General features: G+C 33.1%; 1 protein-coding gene across 1 annotated transcript; it reads left to right on the forward strand.

The window, feature by feature from the left end:
- The first annotated feature begins 540 nt into the window (after nucleotides 1–540).
- On the forward strand, nucleotides 541–7,951 carry LOC127834425 (uncharacterized). The gene is made up of 3 exons (XM_052360257.1): nucleotides 541–1,124; nucleotides 4,833–5,836; nucleotides 6,323–7,951. Exons 1-3 carry the CDS (start codon nucleotides 793–795, stop codon nucleotides 6,670–6,672), a joined length of 1,686 nt encoding a protein of 561 aa, XP_052216217.1. The 5' UTR covers nucleotides 541–792; the 3' UTR covers nucleotides 6,673–7,951.
- Nucleotides 7,952–11,433: the final 3,482 nt, after the last annotated feature.

An 11,433-nucleotide genomic window follows, 5' to 3' on the forward strand; every position in this document is an offset into this window, starting at 1 on the left:
ATAACTTTTATTGACTGTTTATTGTCAATACTTATTGAATAATGTCAAATCAATTTACGCCTTGAATATACTATGTGTTTTATATTGTGTTATTGTATTTTTCAGTTCATTGTATCATGCATAAAAGCAGTTACACATGACAACACATGTCAACAGATGACATATGGCCATTTTATTCAATAGCCCACAATTGGCCCTTGGTGCTAAGGTGAGCTAAAGATGTAGTGTCTGAAGTCATTTTAGTAGACACACAAAAGTCACCAATCTGGAGATTGAATCATCCGGGTCTTTTTGTAAAATATTAGAGAAAAAATAACAAGTCAGTGTTTATTTGAACACTTATTGACTTTTTTATTATACTTAATAATTCAACTCATGGTATATAATGAGAATGCAATACTGCTCTAGCAGCTGGAGTTTCACTTCTTTATATTAATAGGACCAGATACATGTCATATTTTTATTCGAATACAGAATATTAGCTGTGGTAGATAGCAGTATAGATTTACTTAGATTTTACACAGCGGTGTTAGCGTGTGTTACACTCAGTTATCATGTATATACAGGTTTATCTAAACATAACAAACGTTTATCAGTTAAAGTGTTCAAAGCTTTTTGAAGTTTGACAAATTAGAGGCTTGTAATTAGAACTACAAATGTGTATTTAATGGAACACTTTTAAACAACATATCAACAAGTTGATAACAGTGACCAATTTACTATTTCATGTGAATAAAAGGTTCATAAACCTATCCAGATAACAGGAAGTAATTTGCAAAACTTTGCAATAAAATGGCGACAGCTTTAAGTTCAGTTCATCGAAGTTCGGATTTTGTGAAGGACTATTTTTGTGATGCTTGTGAAAGTAAACAGATGGTAGAAACTGCAGAGATGTACTGTGAAACATGTCAGAAGTGTTTTTATGGAAAATGCATTAAACACCATGGTCAATTATATGCTAACCATGGCATTTATGGGAGAGGAGACATGAACAAGTGGCCGCTCACTAAGAAAATTGACAACTTTATACAGACATGTGAGGCCCACACAGACAAGAAACTAGAAATGTTTTGTGACGACCATAGTCAATTGTGCTGCAGCAATTGTGCTTTCCTAAAACACAGGTATTAAAAACGTTGATATGTTTTAATTTATGTTCAAGTATCAGGAAGAACTTAGAAAATTTGAACTTTGACAAATATTATTCAAATGAATTTTAATATGAAAAGACACCAATATGCATCTGTGCCCTAATTTTTTTTATCTGGCTCAACAATTCCACGAAATATACCAAGGTACATTATCAAGAAAACGCTAGTCTCATACCAATGTATAATAACAGGATTTATTTGTATTCCTAAAAAAGACGATAGGTTAAGAATATGTGGAAATACTATAAATGATATTATTAGCATCGGCAACCCTCGATGAATAATTTGTTGATAAAACTTCTCATCTCAGTTTTGATATAAACCATACGTGTATGTACACCATGTGTTTAGTAGTACTGCCATTTATTCACCTATGATTTTATTAAGCACATTAAGATGTCTTGTACTCTATCGACATAAATGTTAGCCCATATCCATATTTAATAACATGAATGTATAGTCATCTTTGTGAGAGTATCTAAGTGGACAAGCACGCACTTACACATCATTTATTATAACCCCATTCTTTATGAGTATTAAAGTATGTTCACTTAATGTAAAAGGGCTAAACAACAAAGAAAAACGAATTAAAATGTTCAAATGGTTGGAGGAAAAGAAATCTGCCTACTACAAGAAAGTCATTTGATAGATAATTTTCTCCAAACATTAAAACACGAATGGGATGGTGATATTTATTTGAGTGGACATAACACAAACAAACAATGAATCACATTTCTATTAAAAAATAACTCAAATATTAAGGTCAGCAACTTTAAAGATATAATAACTGGAAGAATAGCCAGCCTTGACATTACAATACACGAAACACAAATAACATGAATTAATGCTTACGGTCCTAACTTAGATGAAAGTAATTTTAACAAACCATTGCATACCCTTATCAACAAAAATTCAGATAAAAATATAATAATTTGCGGAGACTTTAATTTCGTGATAAATCAAATATTAGACAAGAAAAATGGCATTTTTTTTACACATCTGAAATATAGGACATTGTTGAAGTACATAAATAAAAAAATAAAAAATTAAACCTGTTTAATATTTGGCGTACATTAATCCATCCCAGTGCAAATTAACATGGCATTCAAACTCCAAACCAAGTATATATTTTAGGCTAGACTACTTTCTTGTATCAGAATAATTTCGTACTATAATCGACAACTGTTGCATCAAATCAGGTTTCATGACCGACCATTCCCTTGTTGCTCTCAAACTAAACATTATTAAACTCGAACGAGGGCCGAGCTATGGTAGATTAAATAACATCATTTTATTAGATGCTCAAGATCAAGCTCAAATAAAACAGGAAATAACACAAACAAAAACCCAAACTTGACGAAAAAACACTACATGACATAGAACAATTACAAACACAACTACATAACACTAATACCATCGACAAAGCCAGTATGATAAGTGAACTCCTTTAAAAAAAATACAAGTGTTTTCAGAAATTTATCATGAACAACTAAATGGAATAATCCTAAGGGCGAGAGATAAACACGTAGAAGAAAAAAAAGTACGAAATATTTTGCAACCATCGGATAACGTAAAAGTGAACACAAAACATTCACAAACTTGTCGTAAATGATATTGAAGTAACCAATAGGATACATATTCTTGATGAACAACGGTTCTGTTATGGTAACCTCTATAAAAAGAAGCGAAACTCAACCAACAAAAATTTCATTACTCCTCAATCAACACTTAATGATAAGGAAAACACTTATGTGAAGGACTCCTTACTGAATGCGAATGTGGGATGGCACTTAAAGAAATGCAAAATAATAAGTCCGGGATCAGATGGTATAGCAATTAAATTCTACAAAATATTTTGGAATGAGATTAAAACATATTTAATCAACTCCCTCAACTATTTTTTCAATAAAAGAAATCTAACTGTTCTGCAAAAACAAGGTATCATATCACTTATCCCTAAACCTGGACAACACTTTGCGCCTTATCAAATTGGCGCCCTATAAGTTTATTAAACAACGGCCACAAAATTGCAACAAAAGCATCGCAAATAGCATTAACTCTTTTTTTACATCCAATTATCCGGATTTATAGAAGGTCGCTATATCGGCGAAAATGTACGATTGATACAAGATTGCATTCATTATTTAAATCAAATAAAGAATCGGGTCTTACGTTCTTTGCAGACTTTGAAAAAGCATTTGACTCTCTCGATCATTCCTTTTGTTTACATGTTTAGAGAAAATGAACTTAGGAGAAAATATGATAAAATGGGTGAAACTTTTTTGTAGTGACATAAGTAGTATAAATATAAATAATGGGTTCTGCAAATGTAATATCGAAATAGGTTTAAGACAGGGATTTCCACTCTCATCGTCGTTGTTTATTATATGTAAAAATTTCAATCTGGTTTTATACAATCTAACCCAAACATAAACGGTATAGTCGATAAACCTGGCGAAGAAATCAAACAGTCATTATTCTCCGATGACGCAACTTATTTCTACATTAACAATCCTAGCTCCTTTACCAACTTGATAGCATCACTGACCCTTTTTGGACTAAAGTATCAGGAAAACTATTAAACAAATGTAAATGCACTGTAAAGTAAAAGTAGATAATTATAGGCATACAAACACTCATCTTAAAACGGAAATGACCTTCTTTTGGACGTCAAACGAGGCATCAACGTTAGGCATAACATTCACAAACAATGAAAATGAAACAATATTAACAAGCGATGTGTTTGTGAAACACTATGTCCCCATATATTTGACCTTTGACCTTGAAGGATGACCTTGACCTTGATCAAATAGTTGATCGGCATACTTTATGCTCTTTTCAAACCAGTCTTTATAAAAGAATGTGCTATCATTTGCGTTTATGTTTTTATTATTTCATAAAACTATTTTTCTGTTACCTTTTTCTTCTAACATATGTGTAACTTGACTCCATGCGGATATTATATTATATACAAACATATTATTTTTTTGCTATATCAAGTATAAGAGACTCACTTATGTTACATTCAACAATTAAAGAGCCACCATTTTTGGCTTGTTTTTAGACAATTTTTTGCATAATGCAAATGTAACAGTGTTAAAAGAAATCGTGGAAAGAAAACAGCGCCTTAATCAAATATCATCATACCATATGTTTCGATGATGAAGAAAAAAATTCATAATAAGACATTTGAGGACACATGATGTGATCTCTCGTAGTAAAATATGTATCTTTATACACTATAATGTAGTTGAATAAACATGCATTTCATATCAACCATTTCATGCAGTGGATATACGACTATTAAGTGAAAAAAGAACACACAAATACTTAAACCTTAGTTTTTAATTTAATCACTTTTAAACGTTAATGTTCTTACCTTATTTCAAAGTCTGGATTTAGGCAGAATATATTTGTTAAATATATTTATTGTTTGTAATTGACAATCTACTTAAAATAATCTGAAAGCAGAGATGCAACCTGTTGTATGGTTGTAGGTAAAAGCATTCTCTGGATATAAAAAGGAAATGAAAATTCTATTGATGGGTCTTCCGACCTACCTACCTATTTATCTACAAATGGACAGGTTTAAAGCAATATTTCTCCAATTGTTCCAATAGGGGATACAATAATATATATTTTACCAATGTGATCAAATACTGTATTGATTGCATATTTCAGACAATGCAAGGAGGTGACTCTTATTTCTGAGAAAGTAAAAAGCCAATCAACTGATCTACACAATCTGGCAGATAAAATTCAAACCATTCTTGACGAACTGAAACAATTCAATAGTAAACGAGAGGCCGCCATTCATTCTGTGGAGAGCTCATACAATCAAAGACTACACGAAGTCCGCGATGTGCGTCATAAATTAAATGCTGCTTTGGATGAGCTTGAAAAGGCCACCCTGAAAGAACTGGATGATATGAGGAATGCACTGCAAGCCTCCCTTAGCAAAGACGTAGATAACTCCAACAACCTGAAAGATGAACTGACACAACTCAGCGAGGCTGTACACCACCTTGAAAACAGGAGTAAGGCAGAACTCTCATTTATAGTAGAAAGGAAAGGTCTGGGCAAGATTCTGGAGTCAGAAGTATACCTGAAGGAGAACACTGTCAAAGTTGACAGTTCAATATCATTCCAAGCAAACACAGAAATTCTTCACTTCTTGTCCAAACAATTAAGTCTAGGGAAATTCATACAGAGAACCGAGTCATTGGCAGTGCGGCAGGACCGAAATCATGTATTAGCTTTAAAACAGAAGAGTGAGTATGATGTAAGATTACCAAGTGATTCAACAAAACCAAGCTATATCACAGGCATTTGTGTTATTTCCAATGATAATATCCTGGTGGCTGACTTCAACAATAAAAGAGTGAAGCTGTTGGACCAGAAGTATAATGTGATCAGCCACTGTGATGTGCCTGTTTCTGAAGGGGACATGTGTCAGATTAGTGCATGTGAGGTGGTTGTTACTGTGCATGATTGGGTGCAGTTCATCTCTGTGAATAATGTTCAGCTTGTAAAAGGCAGGAAACTTCAGTTTCAACATGATTGTTTTGGCATTGCTCATCATGAAGGCAACCTGTATGTCACCTCTGGTACTGCTCTGTACCAGTACACTCTTACTGGAACACTTGTAAAAAAGATCTATGAAGATACAACTTCTGAATTCACGGGTAAAAAAACATATTTCTATATTACTTTATGATCATAATAAAATAACTATGATAAAAAGCAGTATGACGCAATAATATCATAGGAAATGGAACATAATTGTTTTTAATTTGTAAGTTAACATTAGCACTTTTGTTTATTTAATAAAACATTCAAACTCTAAATTGTTAAGTCACTGGAACTGATAATAATTGTACGTGTGAAAATAGACTTCAAACAAAAATTGAACTGCTATCTAAAAAGTGATAATTCTAATCGTTAGTATAAATCATGAAATTTGTAATTTTATTAAGATATCAAAATCAAAACAACAAAATACTTTGAAGTAACAAAGAGTTTGAATTAACAGTAAAATGAAACAGTGATATACTGTAAAACATTTTGTCGAATACACACAACAATTTCTGACACAAAAAATGTACGCTAAATTTACAATCTTATATATGAAGAATTGATCCACGAAAAACGTTACATATTCATGTTTTCAGTGTGGAGGTGTGCTGTGATTCCAACTGGTGACAGGATCTATTTAACCAACTACTCCGATCACAAGCTCCTCACACTGTCCCCAGATGGGACCCTGATATCCACATTTACCGATCCTGACCTACAATATCCATGGGGGGTCCATGTAACACGAGCAGGTCAGGTCCTTGTGTGTGGGTACACCTCCAACACTGTCATACAGGTGGATGGAGAGGGCAAAAGAAAGCTTGCTACTCTCGCTACATGGACAGATGGATTGAGCAAGCCAGTGTCAGTCTGCTACTACAGCAACACTAACGAAGTAATTGTGGGAAGATTGGAGAACAACAAAATCCTTGTTCTCAAAATTTGATAGCCAGCATTTAAATGTTACATATAACAACATAATTCTCTATATTAACTTTCGAGAAATGTCATTTGTATTCAGATTGACAGTAAAAGCACACCTAGTATTACTTCAACTTGTTTAACTTTTCAAGGAATTGTTTGAATGGCTTTTGAAATCTACACTACAGGATATCATATGGTTACAGGCATTCAGTATGTCATGGTTTTGAACACAGAACCACTTTGTAGTTGAAACTCCACAAATTCTGTGAACGAAAACATAGCCAGTAATTTTGAATGTTCCTCGGTTGAAGGTCAATGTCACAAATTAACGTTAAAGGTAAAACAAAAGAAATCAGTTGAGACTGTCCAATATAAACATAAAATTATTTTTTAGTTGACAGGGTGACAAGACCAGTCTTTGTTTACTTTAAATAATATTTAAACTGTTTATGGAATATGCATAGCATTTTTTGGAAATGTGACTTATTGTGTACATGTTGTCATATTTTAATGATGCAAATGTAGTTTTTTATTAATTCTGTTTATATTAATATTACATAATTTGTGAGTGTTAATAATTTCCCAGGCCCTTTTGGCATGGCGCTGCCCACCCAGACATTCCGAGACCCCACTTCGCCCTTTTCAAAGGCAAAAACCGCAATGTTCCCTTATCTTTAAGATCTTAATTGCCTTTTGAACAAATTTGTTAGCCGAGCCGTCTAAACAATCAGAGTCCATAATTGTATATGACGCTCTGACTGCTTGATTTACTCCTTATACGAGAAAGTCAAAATGAGTATTTAATAGACTGATTCCAGTATTGTCCGGATTTTCTGTTTACTCATCATACAGTACAATAACTGGTTCATTTATGATGTATCTAAAAGACTGTAACGGTAAAAATTAAGCATGTCTGTTTTGATATTAATTTAGAGGAAATGTCAATTCTAAATCAATTGCCAATTATTTTGTTAAACTTCACTACAGAACTTTTTAACAAAATTATAAGATCTCTATGTTTTCCCCGCCAAGAAGTTTTCATACAAAACAGATTCCACCACGATTGCCATGGGGCTGATGTTACGTTCTACATGTTCAGCATAGGTTTGACGCCCTTTTTATATGATCAACACAAAAGCATAAGCACTGTTTAATTGAAGTTCAAGTTTGTTAAATCTACCGTCGCGTGAACATCTAAAAGCAAGAAGTTTGTTTCCGATTTCAAATTTAATTATGCTCATTTGAAAATTCATTAACACAATTTCAGTTGTATGTAATAAATTTAATTATAATTTGTTAAACTCTTTACTCGTTGGAATATATTTTTGACAATGTTATGCAACAAATGCACAATTTCCTCGAGAATTAAACCTGGTTGCCATCATCAGTCTCCTAAGTAACTGGCCACAATTTAATTGTGGTGGAATACACCGTTGGCATCAATTAGTGTGTTAGGTATCACACATCCAACAAACTGCTACTGTACCTCTAAAATTATCAACTGATAGTGTAACTGGTTTATTCACGTATGACTGATTCACAAATGTCCGCAGTTTTAGTGCCTTGGGGCCATTTTAGCGAAAATCGTAAAAAGATAAATCGGAAGACTACTTTTGTTTTGAGTTGTTTTTATTTATAGTTTATTAAATTAACCAATTATATTACTTCAAGTACATTGTAATTATACCAATACTCTAATTCTATTTTTTTTTTAGCAATGTTGGTGTCAGATGAAATTGTAGCCCTTTTTAGCACAAAATGTGTGTTAAAATGACCTTTTTGAGTTAACAGCACCATGCCCCTTTGCCCCCCCCCCCCCTGGGAAAACACTTTTAATTGTTCGATCCTTATACCAATTGTTTTTTTTTTAAATAGTATTTGGTTTAATGCGTGTTTTAACCCTGCTTCATCTACTTAAGAACCATATCATTACAATATTTTTGTTAATGACCCTACACTCAAAAGCCAATACTGCAATGAAAATTAAGACAATTACGATGCAATTACACATACAATCATCAAATTAGATGTGTTATGATTACGCGCTTATTCCTCAGGTTATTATGTTAACCACACATGGGATAAACATTGTCGTCTTGGATGAGAAGCTAAGGTGATTATTATAGAGTTCCCTGTAACTAAATTGCATGTGATTTGATATCGGAGCATATTCATAACTGGGCCTCATGATAATCTTCAGTTTAGTCTGTAGGTCTTTAGGGAAAAGCAGGTTCATATAAGCATGGATATAAGCAGTGTGTCCTTTGAAGTACACACATGTTAATATTAAATAAATCAGGAAATTGGATTATATTAAAGTTTCAAGCATAGGTCAGTCCGTTAGATTTTAAGGAACCAATACTGGTACCGCATCCATTTCTTATTTGTAAAAATTTTACCAACCAAAATAGCACATCCTTGTTGAACCACATTTTCATTACAATAATAATATATATCATTTTTTGCTATAAAGTAAAAGCAACAAAAATCAAGAAATGCAAATTTACATGTTGAATCAATGTTTGTAAAGTTTCATCAACCCAGGTGTTAAATTTTTAGATGCATTCATCTAAACAAATCGTGTTGGGTGAGAGGAAGAAATAAACACTGCAATATCTGTATTCCCAAAATAAATCTATTTTGTCAAGCCACAGAAAAATATTGATAACTTAAAAGAAACTTATAGGAATAATAATTCCTCACACAGCTATGCATCATGCTTTTTCCCATTATTGGCACTGGTAAGATAAAAAGGACCACCCAGACTAAAACTTTCTAAAACAAGTGCAAAACAAGCACGCAAGAAGTCACCATTAATATAAATTCTAAATAGTTTTCATCTTTGGTCGTGCTTAACAAAATATATGGGAAAAAGTATTCGTTACAGTGTGTTTTTTCTCACCAATTTTGGAAGGGGCATGTTCCCGTTGGATTGGTAAAAATTGCCGTGTTTAGACTATATTGAGAAATAATAAGACAGTGTTGTTTTGCTATTAGATTGAGATTAAAAGTGTTATCAATAGTGAATTTACTTTTTTCTTTCAGGTGGGGGAATCTTCAATTGGGAATTTTTAGGTCTCATTTGGGAAAAATAAATACTCTTTTTTCATGGGGAACGGCCCCGAAACAGAACGAAAAAAGCAGCAATATCAATAAAGATGCATTTAATTTTTGTCATAAATCAAATATGCATCCCATATCCATGTCAATAGACAATATCAAGAAACCAAATAAGATACACATATAATATTAAATTAAATGATTAACAATGGTAACTGGACAACTGTTACATTTAACAAGCTTTTTTTTGCTTTTTCCAGTTGATACTTTATGTATATGTAATTGTTAATGAATGCCCAACTAGAACAATTTTGTTGCCTTACAACTCAAAAGGATCGTTACCGTTTCACACGAAGCTCTTGTTTAACTTATAGTTGCTTGTTTATGTAGAACAACTGTTTTCATCGCATATCATTTGGAAGTTTAAATGGTGACTACAGAAAATTTCCGTTTCACTCAACAATAGTACATTCATGTTTTATTGTTTATATCTGAGACTTTTTTATCAGTCTCAACTGACATAAAACATGAAATACGATTCTTCAAAAGATTTCACTAAACAATTAAGGTATGTTTGTATTGCTACGTTTACTTCTTTGTATTAGTCGTGATTAATCTACAACGTCCGTGTCATCCAGAGTAGTGTTTGTAGTGATTGATACACAACGCCCGTGACTTCTCGACTAACGGATGTCGTGAATAATACACAACGTTTGTGACTTCCTTCCGAAGAAGTGTTGGTTGTGATGAATGCAAAACGTCAGTGACGTCGTCACTTGTATCTGATCGTGATGTATACACAATGTCTATGACGTCGTAACTTGTCTTGGTCGTGATTAATACACAAACCTCGGTTCGTGTCATAGTCCCAATTGAATGAAATTTTATTTAAACTTCACGCTTAAACCGAGTACAATGACGGTTTATATTATGTTGCTATTGTGTTATATTACACGTATTGTATAGCCATTATTATTTAATTTATTTATTATTTACTTGTTAACAGGTAAACAAACAGTTTTAGTTCACCTAGCTTTTTCTTTAGAGACCATAACACAACAAAAAGCATGTACCATTTTAATGGCGTAAATAACAATACACATGTACACACGCACACGGGTATTAACATAAATTGTAATCCAGTGTATGCTGTTTCAAACTTCCGCGTAGTTCGTAATGCAAGTGGGAACTTCCCGTATGTTTACCTGATTGAATATTATCTGACGCTTAAGTAGACTGTTCGAAGTTTTATGTAACAATTGTTTGAAACTGGTTAATGACATGTACAAAAAACACATCGTGTTTGGAAGAGAAAACTCTACAAAGTGGTTGACCACCAAGACAACCGACTATGCATTAGAGCTTTGTCAAAACCACAAGACTGAGACACTGCAGCTGGTATGTGAAGACCATGATCAGCTGCTGTGCACAGCCTGCCACGTGTACAGCCATCAGTAAGTACTTAATGTACTTTACCACGAACATGGGCTGGAGATTGTACGTCCCAGATCCAAATCATTCCCATCCTCATTGGAATTTTCTGACAAAGATTTTTATCCCACGTTTGCTCAAGTTTCCATTCATGTATATAAGGGTACTTGTGAGGTAAATAATCAATTATTCTGAGGCTTATTGTCGCGTCCATGCGTTTTGTATGTAGTTCTTGACGGTAAATATTCAGTAAATATGAACGTAAGTATCAGTATCAAACTATTAACCCGAC

This window comes from Dreissena polymorpha, chromosome 6 (genome assembly GCF_020536995.1).
Source record: "Dreissena polymorpha isolate Duluth1 chromosome 6, UMN_Dpol_1.0, whole genome shotgun sequence".
NCBI classification, from domain to species: domain Eukaryota; kingdom Metazoa; phylum Mollusca; class Bivalvia; order Myida; family Dreissenidae; genus Dreissena; species Dreissena polymorpha.

Coding starts and splice junctions, on each gene's coding strand:
- LOC127834425 (XM_052360257.1), top strand. CDS start 793: ATGGCGACAGCTTTAAGTTCAGTTCATCGAAGTTCGGATTTTGTGAAG. Junction 1,125..4,832: donor TGTGCTTTCCTAAAACACAG/GTATTAAAAACG, acceptor TGCATATTTCAG/ACAATGCAAGGAGGTGACTC. Junction 5,837..6,322: donor TACAACTTCTGAATTCACGG/GTAAAAAAACAT, acceptor TCATGTTTTCAG/TGTGGAGGTGTGCTGTGATT.